Source organism: Amblyomma maculatum, chromosome 6 (assembly GCF_055883805.1).
Source record: "Amblyomma maculatum isolate TAMU_Amacu chromosome 6, ASM5588380v1, whole genome shotgun sequence".
Classification (NCBI taxonomy): domain Eukaryota; kingdom Metazoa; phylum Arthropoda; class Arachnida; order Ixodida; family Ixodidae; genus Amblyomma; species Amblyomma maculatum.
This window is the reverse complement of record NC_139349.1, coordinates 101,013,434-101,031,203: the sequence shown is the minus strand read 5'-3', so window position 1 is coordinate 101,031,203 and position 17,770 is coordinate 101,013,434. Positions and strand designations below refer to the sequence as shown.

Here is a 17,770-nt window from a genome sequence, read left to right as displayed (position 1 = left end):
ATGCTTGGTCGGTTGGTGCCTCATGGCGAATTACAATGGCAGGTTCGGAGCATGGTAAGCTAAGGCACTTCATAATAGAGGGGTTTAGCGTAGCATGTTCCTCAATTTACTACCACCGTCCACCACTTAGAGGCGCAATTAAACCCTCGTGCTGCGCTGGGGTGAATTGTGGTTGCAGGTGAGAAGGCATGCTGTGCTAAAATGCTCTCATGTTTGCACCTTGAGCTGAAAAGGATGAGGTTATGTGCAATGTGTATCCGTAGTGACCCCTTGGATGGTATAATGGTGTAACGTGTTTGTGTACTGGAACAAAAAGGCGTCCTGGTTAATGAAACAATCATGCCTTGCTCCTGTACGACTTGAACCCGGAAAGACATTGGATTCTTCTGGATTCATAAGGTGCATAATTTTGTGTCTTGGAGAAATGCGCATGAAATCGTGCCACATTTTAAGTAAGACACGTTGATGTGTTACATTGAGTGTGCCTTTGTGCAGTTTATTTTTGCTGTTCTGTAGAGTTGTAGCATACAACATGTATCAAATGGCTTGCCTGTTTAAGAAAGTGGATGTATGCTGTAGCATTGTCATGTATTGCAGTTTTCATTGCCTTGTGTAATTTTCTTAATCCTCCTCGCTCAACTATGGTCGCATTCTCTACCTCTGAGGTTGTTGGGCAGTACTAACAAGCTATCTGTTTTCTTCTCCCCGTGACCCACAGAAGATCTCAAATCTCCAAATGTCACAATGTAACAAACGCTACAGAGATAGTGATGTGTATTTTGCACGGTTATATTGTGACTGTAGCTTAATGCTGTAAGCACAAGACAGTTATTTATTGTTTCTTGAAATAAAGCTAACACTTCACAACTGGCCTCTCTGTCATCCCTTGGCTGTATTGGCGAAATAGAAAAAAAATATGACTTTTTTTTTGTGCATTCCCTTTCTTTTTTTTTCTTAATAGCTGACCTGAACATGGTAGTTTCTTTTGCATATGTGCTAGTTTTCTGTGCAACTTGTAATCTGGCCTAAAGCTTTGTCTCAAGAGGGTTTTCTATTCTATAAACTAGGTTCCTTCCTAGCTGACTGTAATTAGCACCCACAACATCGTTATTTAAAGATTGTGATCAACCATTGTGTTTTCCTCGGCATATCACATGGGACTAACTGTAGGTATCTGGAAAACTGATGCTTCCAGATTTGTGTGCTGTTTGGACAGCAGACTAATGGATGGAGATATGTCTCCATGATCAGTGAGCCAAAAAAAAATGCGGGTGGTATGTGCAATACATGACTGATTAATTGGAATACAGGGGAAGGACGGAGCCATCCTTCTCAAGGGTTCCGCACAAACACATTTCGATAAGGTTCACCGCAGGGGCGAGTTTAAGGGAGTCTCTTGGAAAGGGGATGATTTTACTTGCGCAATTTATGGGAGCCTCTGCGCAAAAGAAATGGCGTTAATTCCGCATTGTTTTCACATAGTGAGATGGGCTTCTACGAATCCGCCACCATTTCAACAGAAAACGAATGACGTAGAGTTTGCAAATCGATACAATTGATGCGAAAACACTGAACCGGTAGATATCTGACTTTCATATTTAACTGTGCGCATTCTAGAATTAAGATGCTGACAGCGCAATTAGAACTGGCGCTACGTGAATGGGAACGTGAGTCTTGTTCGAGACAGTGTGGACAGTGCACGGCAATTTTCGGTCTGCTTGTCTCATTTTCTTGCCATTTTTAATGCGCGAGCAAATAGCCCCCAACGGGCCAACTGTAAAGTCATTGTGCAGTTCACTGTAGGAATGTAGTTGTACCAGTTGTACAGCGTTTTCAATAAAGTTGTCAGTACGTTAAGGGCAACTCCGGAGGTTTTTTGACATTCGAATATTCTAGTAAAAGTTTTACTGAATGCTCCCCTCTCCGTCCTGACAGTCTACAAAATTTGGACGATGTACGATAATCCGTTCGCGCGCAACAAGACTTTAAAATATGCCGTTTTCATGGCTTACGTTGGGACTATTTCGAATTGACCTTGCTATTTCTGCGGGCAACACCATATTACTGGCCACTTCCTTCGTGATTATGAAATTGTGAGGCTTATATTGAACTACCTCAGACATGTTATGCAGCGCGTCATGATTCCATACATTATTTTCACCATCCAACGCATGTACCAGTGTTTTTCTAATACTGAGTGAGTGTGAGTCTTCGTGTTCGCGCCAAGGTTCGCGCTGTTTATATTAATATGAATGAGTACCAACTTAGTGTGACGTCACCATTTCGTCAACTGGAACTTAGTTTCTAGCCGTAAAAGCAGTTTCGGTTTCGATTTGCTGTTTTTTTCTTTTTAAAAATACTTTTAATTAGAATTTTAAAAAAAGCGGTTATTTGTGTGGGAATTAGGACACGCCGAGGAATTTAATTTAATCAAAAACACAAAATAATAATAAAAAAAAAACACCGGAGTTGCCCTTTAACGCTTTAACTGCAGCCCGAGGTGGCGGACGGAGAGACAGAGATGTTGGCGAAAATTGCCCATCGAGAAATGGGACTAGTGAGGAAGCATGGAAATATATAACCACTTATTTGTTTATTTTCAAAAGGAATACCAAAACTGAAAAAAAAAAAAAATACGAGCTGGTACCACAAGTGCCACAAGTTAGAACTCGTAATAGCCATTCGCACTTCATTTGTATCCAAGGGGAGACGGGGCTAGACAAGACGGTGAGACCTACAGTTCAGTTCACTGTACGAAAACGTTCGTTCTATCAGTTCTGTTTTATTCCCAATCCCAGTTGTCTTGCTTGCACAGATTTGAGCTACCGGGGCAGCTCCGTGAATAGAGGAAATCTTGGGCTCTCAAGGTTCTTGAAAGTAACGTAAGTATGCACGTAAGCTTTTACACTTAGCATCAGCGCTTGGAGATTACTTCCAGGGATTTGACCAGATAGATATGTGGATCGGGAAATAAGATTTTATATTAATCATGTGCAGATACTGCCATGGATCCAGCGTTACTCAAAGAAAGAGATGCGTTCAAGAAAAGGGCGATGGCCACTCCCGTGGTCGAAGCCCGAAAACGCGACCGCGATTCATCGGCAGGAAGCGCAGCATCACAACCGAAGAAGAAAGTCAAGCCTCCAAAGCCAAAAGGTGAGCCTTAGCTTCATCGTGTTTTGCCGCGAGTATAACAAGCTTTGTTTTACTTGCAGATACTTATAACTACAAGGCTACCTCTGGAAGCTCACAGTACAACTTTAGCGTCTTAGCAAAGATCGTAAAGCACATGAAAGTGAGTAAACAGCACGATTTGTGAACTTCCTCAAAGTGCCAAGTTCCTGTGAAAATGCTGTTCTCCTTTCCCGCATAGCGAATGATTTGCCTTGAGCGCTTGCTGCTTCTTCGGCAGGGGAACTTTTACTTTTGTTTATAAACCGATGGATTTCGAACACTAAAATGTAAGCGTTAATTGCAAAATATTACTGTGTTGATTGTTTAATTTCTGATTGCTTGTTCACATGCGTATGAGCCTTCTGGCGTAAACATGTACTTGGTAAGCGCATGTTGAAATGGTCCAATTCGATCTTTCAGAGTATGTGGCGAACTAGAGAGAGCATGACACATAAAAAAATTTCTGACAGATTAATCATCTGTATGCTTACCGATCACCACAGGAGTGCAGAAACACTACTGGGCCCCGAGTGTTTCAAAATACGGTATTGATATGCACCAAATGTATTGCAGGTATTTGTAATGATTGTGTCGTCATTCACACTTAAAACTAGCGTAGGGCATTGTCAGCAAACAAGTCCAGATTATTTGTCGCAAAGTAAGAAACAGTTGTTCTTATTGTGTATTTAATGCCGTTAGTTCTACATGCCCTAGTCTGCTCTTCTATGCGATTTTCATTCATTGTGAAGAATGGGTAGCTCTTTGCCACAGGGACATCTCCTCTGCGTTGTTGGGGCCAACCGATCAATATCCAAGAAATGAGAATTCATGATTTTAATTTACTTTGGAAATTGAATAAAACGGACTAAACTGCCACCCTGTGGCAAATTGCTGTCATTATCGGTACGGTCCACCATGTGTCCACATTACAGATTTCCCTGAGTGCACAATGTTCTTTTTTCTTCCATGATTACTAGTCATACCTTGCCCACCCTCCAGTGCACCATTCAGTAAAAAAGCAAGGATTCCTTCATGTTGCTTTTAGCTTTTGTCATTAGATGGCTCCATAGTATTTTATAAATTTCTTTAAGTGAGAACGGTTCTTTAAAAGTCATATTGCCATGACATGCACATCCCTGTGCCATCACAACCTTGAGTATGGAAATTGAAATGAATGCTACTAATGCAAGAAATGTCTGTGTATATTATCTTGATTTTGTCTGAGTATTATGAGATTTGTACTACTTTTTGGTGCATCACATTTGCCAATCTGCAGTTGCACAACATTGCGCTGACCGATCGTGGTTTCCAATATCGAAATACATAAAAATTGGTGCATACACTGGTAAAACGTCCTTGGTAAATGTTTCCTACAGCATTTATTACGAAGCCACTATAGAATTGACCAGATTAGACCGCAAAATTTGTTGCACTTAAAAAAATGTAGTGCTTAAAATCTGCATTTGGTCTCTTTAAGATGCATGCATTGAAGTACAACGACAAAATGCAGGAAACACCTTTGTGATTTTCTGTGATGAAAATGGTGCTTTCTGCGTGCATTGTGTGTTGCTTGTTTTGTTATCCTTCTTTTTCTTTCATCCCCTGTCAGCTCTAGCCTTGAATGTGATAATTCTCTCATTCTCTCCTACTATTCAAGCAAAGGCACCTGGAAGGTGACACACACCCCTTGACACTCGAGGAAATCTTGGACGAGACAAACCAGTTAGACCTTGGAGCACGCCAGAAACACTGGCTATCAACTGAGGTAATACCTCAATTGATTCATTTTAGAGGTTTCATGCTTTTGTTTTTTCCTTTAAGTTTACTCAAGGACCCTTAATTTAACCATTTATAGCCAGTCCAAATCCCAATTGCGTAAAAAAAAGAATTGGGCAAGTTAACTCAAAATTGCTTTATCTTTTTACATAAATTATTTTTCTTTGACATTGTTTGAAACAATAAAGTCTGTAGGTGCTAAAGCCCTTGCTTAAAGCCACATATCAAGCTTTTCTGAAATACACATAAAAATCTTAAATGCTCCACCCAGCATTTTTAATGTGAATGAGATGTGGCTGCATTAAGAAGTATTCTGTCTGATCGCTTTGAAATGACAAGCACAAGCACACAAAAAAACGATGCACTGCAGCGAACACAGAGCGAATGATGCAGCGCATGCAGAACAGGAGAAAACAATACCCCGCTCGAACTGAATAGCAACGATAAAACAAAAAGAGCAAGAACAATCGGTCCACGCTGACTGAAAAAGGCGCTTGGCATATTCAATCCACTCCGCGATCTGGGGCCCCGGGTGGCCACGCCGCTCGCTCGCCATGCTCAGAGCAGTGACGTTGGCGTCACGTGGGGCGTAAGTAGCGCTGACGCGCGCAGACTGTCCGCACTCCGGTCCTCCCGTCTGAACCCACTTTTAACGTGCACTGACTTCGCACAGCACACGGGCGCCTATCTTTTCACCTCCATTAAAAAGCAGCCACCGTGGCCAGGATTCGATCCCGCATCCTTGGACACAGTAGAGCGTAAGTTAGGGCGAGCGCCCGAACCTATGCGCCACCGCAGTAGGGCAGCATTGAAACGAGATGGATTGTACATTGCAGATTGCTGTTATTCACAGGTGTACTACTACTTTAGCATACTATATTACCTTCATTTACATTCATGCGTTTCTACAAATTTTTCCAAGAATGCGTGGTGTTTAGACAGCTGCTCTAGATTCAAGGGAAGTATTTCATTTTTTGGTAGCGTAGGTAATGCTTGGCAGCTCACTTCAGGGCTGTGGGTTGTTTGGGATAGAGTAGAACAAAAACCCCGCAGAATCGAAAAAACACGGAAGACATTTGAAGTACATATGGTTCCAACTATGAGTGTATTAGTTGGGACATAGAAGCGATGTCAGTTACAACACAGCATTCGTTTATGCAGTGCTCTGGGTGAACATCACATTGTGAAGGTTGGCCTGCGCAAACAATTTCGTGTTCACATCTGCTTTCAGCAGTCTGAGTGAGATTTTTATTTTCTTTTATTTTTATGAGTTCGGCTTCTTACGGTTTTCACCAGAGCATAACATATTTTGGTCCCTTATAGTTGCTAAAAGGGAAAATTAGAACTAATATTGGCACATGCGAGGGTGACCAGTCACTGAGAAAAAAGGCCTGTGCGCGCCTGCATTTTCACGTTGAGAATTGTGACCATGATTTTAAAAGCAATATTTGAGGACGTAAGGATTTTAGCAGACGCCACTACATTGTTGTAAAAGCGTTTGAGGTTTTAAAAACGTATGGTAATAAAACAAAGGGTAACTATTTATTTATTTATTTATTCATTCATTCATTCATTCATTCGATACTGCCAGCCTTAGTAGGCCCAGGCAGGAGGGGCAATATGATGCAATACAAAACAAGGTAACATTCAGCACACAACTTAAAAGATAGCAAACCAAAGACAACGCGGGCATGATTCGAACTCACACACGCACACACACAAAAGCAAATTGAACACAGTCTATCACCAGAACTGAACATACAAAATTGAAAAGTATTTATAAATAACTGGCAATGCTTTCAGTGGTCAACAGTGCACTTACAGGAAGCTGGTTCCACTCCGGTATTGTACGTGGAAAATAAGAATATTTAAACAAGTTGGTTCTGCAAGATAAGGTGTTAAGGACTGGGCGTGACAATGTCTCGTTGGTTGCGTCACTAATGGTTTTATGTAAGGGTCTGGGCTCTGGATCTTTATTGTTGGGCAGTAAATAGTTTGAAGATGAAGAATTTTTTATAAAGCCACGTTAGCAACGGATGTTGTTTTCATACTGTTGTATTTTTTTTTTTATTCCTTACTTTATTTGCATTTCTGCTTTTTGCTCAGCCTGTTTATTCAGTGAATGATTGTCCAATTCATCTCTTTTGCATCCACATGTTTAGTCACACTCTTTTTCTTTTACTAGCTGTAAAGAGAATGCATCTTTGCGACTAATGAGCAATGTGGACGCAGGCCCTCCAAAACAACCCCAAGCTTCAGGTGACCCTCGATGGCAAGTACTGCTTCCGGCCAGCATACAACCTGAAGGACCGCAAAAGCCTGTTGCGTCTACTCGACAAGCATGACCAGCGTGGTCTCGGTGGTGTGCTGCTGGAGGATGTCCAGGAGTCGCTACCCAATGTGGAGCGCCACCTCAAGGCACTGGGGGACAGCATCATCTATGTGGTGCGACCTGTGGACAAGAAGAAGGTGCTCTTCTACAATGACAAGTCATTGCAGTTCAGTGTTGATGAAGGTAGGCATTGTTATACTACACGCATTGCAGGCACTGGCCTAATCATTACAAATGCAGCTGTAAGTGTTATAGGATGCTTACTGCAAAACCATAGCGCCATCTAGCCCTTTCCCAAGAGACATAGATAGCAATGTCATTACAGTGGCATTGCCATATTCGGCGACCGATTTTCATCATCCTCATCAGCCGGACTATACCACTGCAGGGCGAAGGCCTCTCCCGTATTCCTCCAATTAACCTGGTCCTGTGCTAGCTGCATCCACTTGACCCCTGCAAACGTCTTGACCTCATCTTCCCGCCTAACTATCTGTCACCCCCTGCTACGCTTCCTTTCCCTTGGAATCCAATTTGTTACCTTAAGCGACCATCGGTTGTCCTCTCTTCGCACTGCATGTCCTGCCCATGCCCATTTCTTCTTTATTTCCATTAGAATTTCTGTAACTCAAGTTATTTCTCTGACCCACTCTGCATGTTTCCTATCTCTTAGCGTTACCCCTACCATTTTTCACTCCAAAGCCCCCTGCGTTGTCCTCAACTTAAGTAGAACCCTTTTCGTTAGCCTCCGTGTTTCAGCCCCATAGGTGAGTACAGATAAGATGTAACTGTTATATACTTTCCTCTTGAGCGATACTGGTTAGCTACTAGTCATAATCAGCAAGTACTTGCCAAATGTGCTCCATCCCAATCTGATTCTCCTAGTTATTTTCCTTTCATGGTCTGGATCTGCTGTTACTACCCATCTTAAATAGACATATTCGCCTACCACTTCCAGTACTTCGCTACCTATTGTAAACTGCTGTTCCATCCCGAGGCTGTTGAACAGTACCTTAGTCTTCTGAATATTAAATTTTAGGCCTACCTTTCTGCTTTTCCTGTCTAGGTTACCAATCACTGTTTGCAATTCATCCCCTGAGGCAGTGTCATCAGCGAATCATCTTAGATTACTAAGGTATTCTTTATCAACCCTTATCCCTAACTGCTTCCATACTGATTTTCATCATTCCATGGTTAATCTGGTTGAGCCTTAGTGAATCCCCTTTCATCAGCCAGACAGACACCCTGCATTTTCTCACTATCAGGCCCAAAGAAATGAGGATTATCACCCAAAGGGATTACCCATGATATCATCAGAATCAGTCGATGCCATTGACTGCAGGAAGGCTTATCTGAGTTGTGCCTGACTATAGATGTGTGGTATTCATTTGGATCAGTTGTAATTGATCATCCCCACCGTCACAGAGAAAGGTAGGTGTAACGTGCTTTAGAGTGCCTGTTCTAGTGGTTGGGGTGGAAATTGTTAGTCTGCTACAACAAACATGCTAAGCATGTCATTTCAGCTTCCTATGTTAGCTTGTCTTGTTACAAAGCATGAGTTCACTAACCTGAAAGAGGTTTCGCTGATTCTAATTGGTAATTGTGCTGACCAGATCACTATACTGTTGGATCGTAATTAGAAATGAAGTAGAATAGGTATCAATTATCAAAGTCGACACTACAAAGGCGGTGCAGAACAGGAGAGGGTGGGTCGAAAGGAGAGGGCAGGTCAAGTTCAACAATGCTGGTAGCACAGTCTATGATGGCTGCATGGTCAGAAAGAAAGTCGAGGCCAAGAATGATGTCATGAGGACAATGCTGCAGAACTGTGAAGAGGACGGTAGTATGGCGGCCAGAAATCGTTATGTGGGCAGAGCACAAGCCAATGACCTTCGACATTGCTCCATCTGCAACACGCACAACCTATATAGGGGCAGGGGTCAGCACTTTTCGCAAGCGAAAATGGATTTCTGTGCTCATGACAGAAACTTGCGCACCGGTATCAATGAGGGCTTGAACGGCTGTGCTATCCACGAGCATGGTGAGCAAATTGTGGCGCGCTCGAAAAAAGCTAGACGAGGACTTTAGATCATGGTCCCTACTGCAGCATCACCTCTAGACGCTGCAGCGTCTAGTTTTCCGTCGGAGAGCGGCCATATAGACTGGGAGATGAAAAGTGACGGCGGGGGGGGGGGGTTAAGTTTTTGAGCCATTCATGTTATATTTATGAAATAGGTGTTCCAAATACAAATTTTCAACTATTTATTGATAGTAGATCATATTGTATGTTTTAAAGGACTATGAACTGACCTAGGTTCAGTACAGAAGATCAAGAGGTCACTGCTGAAAAAAACTTGAAGCAATTTTTTTTTTTCACTTGCAACTGGCGACCATTTCTTGCGCGATTCAACACTGCCGCTAAGCTGCGAGGGAAAGACATCTACTGTTACCCGTGATAGATATGGCCGGTCTTACTATATTTATAATTTTTGAAACCACTTCAGTGCTTTAAACTAGTTCCAATAAAACCTGTGCAGCTCAGTTAATGTCATGCTTACTGCTGCCACTGCTCGCAGCTCATGCAGTGGATAGTCATAGTGTTTGTATTGCCAGAGTTTTCAGATTCCAACTTCTACCAGAAGGGGACACTCCTGCATAAAAACGTTTTATATTGTTCAGGTGCGTTTTTAAGTCCCACAACTGGGTGCATGTTTATTAGCACTAGGAACTTTCAGTTGGCACAAAAAGAAAATTGGATCAGTAAAAGTCAGTGGGCCATTTCGATTGCATGCTCGTCATGATGAAAGGTGGAACATACTTTTGTGCTCTGATATTTTAATGGTGCCTTCATTTTTTAAGCATACCTTGTTTGTTCTCTTACTTTTCTGGCAGTGCTGTTTTACAAGAAACAGATGGGCTTTATTTAGATGAGAACTTCAAAGCGTTCGAGTATACTATTTCCATTTTCATACTGTGTGCAACATTCTAGGCCAGCGAGCATGTTTGTCGAACATTTATGGCTTGTGTTCATTTTTCACTCAGTGGACCGTGAAAAATTAAGATGTGCAGATGGCTGAAAAACGTTGCTTGCTCATAATACTGTGTTCTGGGTGCCCAACTATGCAGCGAGAGGCCCATGAATAGCTGCTGCTGCATGTTTTACATACTACCTCCATCTCTCCTACTGCACAGATTGATGCCATTTGGTGGCTTTGTGCAGAGCAAGGCTAAGCCTTCTGTTCAATTTAGTAATCATGAGAAACATAATGAGTAGCATAAAATTTAACATTCCTTTTGTTTACATTCCTGCAGCAAATTCCTGACTTCTGAAGTACAGTCACTCATTCATCAGTCCTCTAAACAAGGAAAGGTGCATTTCTGAACATTTAACGTGCTGGCATTGCCAGTAGTACTGACATATTTTTTTTTTTTTATCCTGCTTTGGTTTGACAGAATTCCAGAAGCTTTGGAGGAGTGTTGCTGTTGAAGGTATAGATGACCAGAAAATTGAAGAGTACTTACAGAAACAGGGGATAACATCAATGCAAGACATGGGAGTCAAGAAAGTTGTAAGTACCATCCATTGTTTGCATTAACTACAATAGGCATAAAAGTGTTCTCCCACTAACACCTGCCTCAGCCTTGCACTATGCCTGCGTGTCAGCGTGAAGTCAAAATTGTCCTTTCTGCATAAAGTTCATACTATGCACCATGTTCTGACTGCCCTGTCCTGTTTCATGAATTTTGTGCATGTATGCCCTCATAGGCTGCCTATCGTCCTACGTCTAAGACACCACCTTTCTTCCGCAGTAGCTCCAAAGCATTACGGCGTAAAAATGTGCACCCATTAGCCTAGGTTTACTGTGAAAGGGTTACATTGTGCGCGTTCAGAAAGGTCCATCGCTTTTTGAAAGATCCCGTTTTCAGATTTGGCGTCATCAACTGTGTTGCGATTCTTCAAAAAAAAAAATTGATTTTTGCGCATTGCAATGAGACCAGCTTGCGTGATAGAAGTGCAATTTTAAAGTGGATATGAAATACTTGGAGCATCGCCACACGTAATAGGTGGTACATTTGCCCAACATCCGACATTTTAGAATGACTCAGAAATCAGTGTTGAGAAAAATATTTTTACCAATACATAAATGATTCTGATTCTGAAGGCAAATAAACATTTTATAAGAAAGGATATTTTAATTCTTTTTCAAATAACTGAAGTTTCGGCAAAAGAAAGGTGGTGCGCACTTTCAGGATGGAATCAAAGCTTTATTTTTGGGAGGCTGTCTTGTTAAATCAGTTTATTTGGTATCTGCATGACAGGCTAATTTATGAGCTTTGACAGATTTTTCACTCCAACGCAGAAGCTGTGGAGTGTGTTCGTTGCATGTAGCCAGTTGGCATTGCGCTTTCAGGGCAGGCAGCCAGGACAGGAAAGTTGGTAACAAAAATGCCTGTTGCAAGAAAACATCCTTAGGCACTGTGAGAAGTGGTTGGCGAAAAGCTGCAGCATATTTCAAACGTAACAACCAACCAAGTACTAAAGTAGTGGCAAACTCTCTGCAGTTACAGTGCACCTGGCGACTGATAAGAGCTTTTAATTATATTGCATTAGTGAGTGAGATGCCTGCACAAAGCTGTCCGGAGAGGCTATGCTGTTAGTTACTGCCCATTGTCATGCATGTGTTCGTACTCAGAGCAGCAAAGCTGCATTTCCCTCTGCCTGTGTTCGAGCGATGCTGCTGATGAGCGAACTAATTACATGCACTTGCGTGAACCTCCAAGCTCATCTCACTTTTTCTAACTGGCCGCTGGCAAAGAGACAGAATAACAATACGTCTACCAGGGGAGCACAGTATGTTCAAAGAATACCTTTTGCTTAATGCTAAAGTGCTTATTCGTAACAGCAACTACTAATGGTCTTTCAAAATGGGCTGCAGGATCTTCATTGCTTCCATCGATGGCTATTTCTTGTTTAAAGAAACCAAGTAGAAAGTGGCGTGTCGGAGTTGCACAGAATGACTACGTCGTCTAGTACGAAATTTCACTTCTTCAGTTCTTTTCACAATAGCACAGGACCTAGTCATGAATGTGTATACAACTTCCTGAGCTTTCTTCTGTTTTTCTTCTTGCAGAATGTTGCTCAAAAGCGGAAGAAGCCATCATCAAAGAGGGCAAAGACGTTCAAGAAACACAACGACCACATGGGAGACATTCTAGAAGATTACACTGACAAGTAGACATCACAGGTTTAGGAGTGTACATATCATTGTAAATTTCCATGTGAAACTTGTGCAAGGTAAACACAACAATTGTTTTATCACAAAACTGTCGCAAAGTGTTGCCAGACCAGCCAGTGAAAGAACATTACTGTTGCTGCAGTGCAGCATGAGAAGCTTTATCAAGTGAGTTTTACAGCACCTTGTTGATACTGTGGCGCAGGTGTGTTTGGCTATAAACCTGAAACTACTGCCCAGCCAAATTATGTTCGGGGCTTCTGCATTACTTGTCTGATCCTTCACCACAGTAAGGTTGGTTACCATGAATGCCTACTAGTTATTTCATCTGCTCCAGGATCACTCACTGTTGAACTAGCATACTGAGAGCTGCTGTCATCTGCATGAAGAATGCGCTTGTTAACTTGTCCACTTCAGTGAAGTTTCATTTCCATCTTGTATGAGACCTTCACCTCATCTGCATGTTTTCTGACAAGTTTATGTGTAAAACTACATGATGTGTTGCTCTTGCATTGGCATCGACGAACTACACATGAAACATATCAGCGTGTTGATACTATCATGCGCTGATAGATAGTGTCGACAATAAATCCTTGACTGAAAAGCCCCACCACAGTGGCTTAGAGATTAGGGCTCTTGACTGCTGACCTCATGGACACAGATTCAATCCCTGCTGCGGTATCCACGTTTCAGTGAAGGCAAAATGCCAGCCACCTATGTACTGTGATGCTCTGCATAGCTCGAGTTTCTTTGGGATATTAAAGCCCCACATACCATACCATGCCAGTAAACGTCAGGTTCTTCTAGTTCTTCAAATCTTCCGCACCTCTCCAAGGTGCTCCTCGATTCGGCAGGCGACGTGCAGTTCACACGCAACCACACAATGAGACGTAGGACGACGAACTTGCAGTAACAAAACGAAAATTAACTTTATACGACACAAACACAAGATACAGCAAACTTATTTACACGAGGCAGTGAGACGACACACTTTACAAAAGAGACTGAGCGAATAACTAACGGCAAAACGAGCGCATAGCTCTTTTTACGACTTCTCAGTCGGGGCCTGCCTGCTACGCTGTCTTCGTCGATGACTAGCCTCAGCACAAGAACCAGAACCGTCGATGGCTGCGCGGAGCGCTCTTAAATCGGGGCCTGCGTGCTACGCTGTCCTCGTCGATGACTAGCCTCAGCACAAGAACCAGAACCGTCGATGGTTGCGCGGCGCGCTCTTAAATAGCCAGCGCAGAAGCTTCTAGGCGCGGAGGAGGAACGGAAAACAGCTTAGCGCTGCCAAAGCTATGCCTCCCCCCCCCTCGGCCTTCTGGAGAGGCCTCGAATTTACTCGAACATGGTCAGCACGCGCGGCCCTCCCGCGCAAAGCGAGGAGGAGGGCCGGGACCGTGGGGGGGAATGCACGCGTGACTCCGCGCATGATGACGAGGGCGAGGAGGCGCAGTGTGGTGGCCAAGATTACGTAATCGGTCGCGTCGCTTTCTCGTAGCTTGTAGAAAATTCCATCGCCGTTTTCTGCGACGCGCGCGCCGAAACATTAAAGAAAGGACCACCGCGGCCTTACAATGCCTTTGTGAAGATTTGAAGGCTCCCCTGATGGACACTGAAAAAAGATGTGTTGCTTTGCCTGTGCCTTGGATCAGGCAAGATTTACTTTCGCTGTACCTACACTCTAGCTTTGGCCAGAGAACTATTGCCTAGACAGATAGCACTGCAAAAAGGGCTTTTTGAGGATTTATGCCAAAGTATGAATGGAGACAACACGATCATCATGATTACATATGGTAATGGTGTCAACTGTCACATAGAGCGAACCCCCCTGGATACAAAATCTGGTTACCGTGAACAAACTGGTACCAGGAACTCGCGTGCTAGGAACTGTCTATTGCATGAACATAAATGCTGCTTTCACTTTTCCGCAAACACTGTGCGAAAGAGATGAAATCTGCCGCTGGTATACATCACCACCTCATCTCTCACCACTAGATTGATCTAGAGGGGCACCACTGTCACTTCACTACTGTGGACCGGCAGCCTGTGGTGCTCGCAGAAATGTATGCGGTGTCATTTTTTTTTTTTTTTTCCAGATTTGGGGTAGGCCTTCTTGGTGAGGAAAGGTGCGATCTGCAGTGGATGAGTTATTTACTGTTTAGAATGTTCTAAATTTGGATAAAAGGGTGTAGATCTGGCCTGTGCTGCAGAAAAAAAAATCCAGAGTCCAGGAAAACAAGGCATGCAGCCACCCCACTTTTGTATTTGCTGACATCGTTCTGCATGCATTTTGCATTTTAATGTAGTCACAGGCGTGATATTTTCATTACGTCACACTTGATCGCTGTGATCAGATGGGTAGAAGCTTGATTCTCAGTGGAAGACGTTTTAAAGTGAAAACGTATTTACTACGGGGCTGGGAACCTAGGGGCCTTTGCGGCGGAGGCTCCTAGGTCACCGGTGTTTGGTATCTGTTGTGCATGCGGTCAGTGCACTCGCCGCTGTGGTGGCATACATAAGACCGACTGTTGCAAAATGCATCTCATTCTTCAGCGTTGGTCTTATGGTAGAGCATCCACCTCGCAATCGAGAGGTACCAGGTTCGATTCCTGGTGCCACCGGGTGCCCACCGATTTCCAATGGGTACAAGATGTCCCCTAACATGGTGCTCGGCTCTTCTGAGGTGAATTGCTTGGAAAAAGGTCATGGACAAAAAATGTTGTGCCGAGGTGTCGGTGATTCGTTCCACCATCGGACAACTATAAGTCTGCCTCGCGCGGCAGAAGCCCATATTAGCGGTGGCCTCGTCACTGCTTCTCATAAGGCCACCACATCGGTGGTGATACGCGTATACACAGCGAAGAGTCCTCCGGGCGCCGGTTGGGGAGCTTCACTTCCCTTTGTGACCACTTACTTGGAGCGGGCCCACTCAACTCTTGGACAACAGACATTTTTTCGGCACCCTCCACCCCTAAAAAGGTCAAAGAAACTAAACATTGCCACCCACAATGAACCATTCGCTTCAGCAGGGTGATGACTAGACAGGATGCTACTGGTACCAGCGTTTTGAACGAGCTCCCTACAGTGGCACAAAACATAACGCCTTAATCTTTGGTTCATACCGACAGCGGCCAGACAAAGTTAATTCGCTGCTGCCCAAAATCAATGACATATCTACTTTTAACGATGAGTGGTTTGCAACCACCTGGGTCACTGACCAGAAGCTAAGACATGCCATTCTTGCGGCAGTTTTCTCACCACGAGACGAACAGCGAGGAAATGCCTGGGGTTTATCGATGCAGGCAGACAAAATTCGCCATGGAAACGTTCGTCTTAGTTCTACAGCTACTCTGCGCAATCCCTAGTCCGGTTATCTGCTCGAGCGAGTGCGCAGTGTTTGAGCTCTGGAAGCGGGATTGCGTATGAGGACCATTTTAACTAAAGGCAGACAACCGCCTATCGGTCTACCTTTTACCACACAAGTTGTGCGCAAAAGTGCACCGTAATTTATTCATTGTTTTTTTTTTATTTGCCTTTTGTTGCGAAAACAACACTACGCCAGCCAGCTCGGCTCGTCGCATATGCTCGTATGCCGTAGCCGCAAATTGCAGGAGCTGCCAACTTGGGTCTCTAGTTCTACATGGGACGGTTATGTCAGAATCAGCCTGCCAGGAGCCTAGGATTCACGTTACCCCTATAGGCCACTAAGGCGCGTTCATACGGCTTGGTTAAAGCGGGGTTCAATACCGTAGCAGTCTGGGCATGTTGGTTATTCATGATGGAAAAATACAGCGCAGAGAAGGACGAGGACAAAATGAAGACACATAGGACACAGCGCTCGTGTGTCCTATGTGTCTTCATTTTCTCCTCGTCCTTCTCTGCGCTGTATTTTTCCATCATTAAAGCGGGGCTTTATGTGTGGGCTGGTAGCCTACGCTATCGCGTCATACCCTTAAAGGCGGAGCTTAGTGTCCCCCATATTTAGATGCAATAAACGCCTTTACCACCATCACCTAAAACGCCGGTTTAACCGTTGAGCCTGGAGACGTCGAAGGTGGTTGGCGCGGAGACTGCTCAAGGAGTGGGCGAGCACGAGTCGGCCACACGAGTTTCACCGCCGCTTCACGAACAACCCCTTTGGAAGTGTATGTTCTGTGTGCGACCGGCTGTGGCATAAGAATTATCTAACACCGGCGAGTGAACTTATGCATCCACCTCTTCATTTGGCCACAAGCGTAGCCATGCAGCTCTTGCTTTTGCAATTCAACTTGAGTTAACCAGAGCTAAACCACAGCCAACGTTTTTTCTTGCAACACGATGGCGGCCAGAAGTCGCCAAGAGGAGGAGAGCAACGCGCGCACGTAAACGCTCCGAGCACCGTGGCTCCGAGGCAGCGCCGAGAAAACATCACGGCCGCGCTGCGCGGAGGTTTTGCCGGAGTATTCACGGAGGGCGCTGGCATGGAGAGGTAAACGAAGGTAGCCATGCACATAACGAAGGTATCGCGGCCGCGTTGTCTCGATACCTTCGTTTACCCCTATATCAACGCCCTCCGTAGAGACTCCGGCTAGCTAAACCTCCACGCAGCGCGGGCGCGTTGTCTGCTCCGCGCTGCTATAGCGCTGCATTCGAAGGGAGACTATTTTTGCAGATCCTGAGTTCGCAATCACGCGACACATGGGTGACGTAGCCTTATACATTACGCACACACATCACATCTCATAAAGCTTTTTTTTTTCTCTCTCTCTCTCTCTCTTTTTTTTTTTTTTTTTTTTTTTGTTAAGAGGTGCGCTGCTCAGTCAAAAGGCGCGATGCGGGGGAATGTAGAGTGAGCGTCGTTTCTGTGCGTTCGCAATCTTTGCTTTCGTTCTAATTTTATTCCGGTGCTTTAATTGGTGGGGTGGCTGGCACTCGGAAGTGACGCAGGTACTCGTGAGTCTGCTTCTTCCTTCGCAGCGCGCTGCAGGGTTGTTGTTGAAAACTTTTATTGTCCAACAGAGAAGGACCACACCGCATGGGCCGCTCTGTCTCACCCCCCTTTAAAGGGCCACTGTCCAGGGAAGGCCCTTTTAAGAAAAGGAGCCCAGTGTTTCGATCAGACACCGGAGATAGTCTGTGCAAAATTCTACAGCGACACGCGCGCCGCAAAGCATCGAAAATACAATTCAAAGCTCCCTCATGCTCTCCTTTGAGAAGCCAGCTTCACCGCTTACTGCGCTGGCCCGACGGGCCCCGATAATGACGTACGTAC

At 44.3% G+C, this 17,770-nt stretch overlaps 1 protein-coding gene and 1 long non-coding RNA gene across 2 annotated transcripts in view; one reads left to right on the top strand and one right to left on the bottom strand.

Annotated features, from left to right (window-relative positions):
• Nucleotides 1-2,692: 2,692 nt before the first annotated feature.
• Nucleotides 2,693-12,758, top strand: TfIIEbeta (transcription factor IIEbeta). Its single transcript, XM_084607196.1, has 7 exons — nucleotides 2,693-2,882; nucleotides 2,998-3,156; nucleotides 3,216-3,295; nucleotides 4,832-4,939; nucleotides 7,183-7,465; nucleotides 10,733-10,848; nucleotides 12,412-12,758. Exons 2-7 carry the CDS (start codon nucleotides 3,006-3,008, stop codon nucleotides 12,514-12,516), a joined length of 843 nt encoding a protein of 280 aa, XP_084463322.1. The 5' UTR covers nucleotides 2,693-2,882; nucleotides 2,998-3,005; the 3' UTR covers nucleotides 12,517-12,758.
• The window catches only part of LOC146186444 (uncharacterized), a 61,639-nt gene continuing 51,143 nt past the window's right edge, over nucleotides 7,275-17,770 (bottom strand). The window contains exon 3 of the long non-coding RNA XR_014708108.1: nucleotides 7,275-7,402. This is a non-coding gene — a long non-coding RNA (uncharacterized LOC146186444). The remainder of the gene's footprint in view (nucleotides 7,403-17,770) is intronic.

Bases quoted from the DNA above. Each gene is read 5' to 3' on its own strand.
- TfIIEbeta (XM_084607196.1), top strand. From the start codon at position 3,006: ATGGATCCAGCGTTACTCAAAGAAAGAGATGCGTTCAAGAAAAGGGCG. The intron at 3,157-3,215 runs GTGAGCCTTAGC...TTTTACTTGCAG, and splicing joins CAAGCCTCCAAAGCCAAAAG to ATACTTATAACTACAAGGCT. The intron at 4,940-7,182 runs GTAATACCTCAA...ATGTGGACGCAG, and splicing joins AACACTGGCTATCAACTGAG to GCCCTCCAAAACAACCCCAA.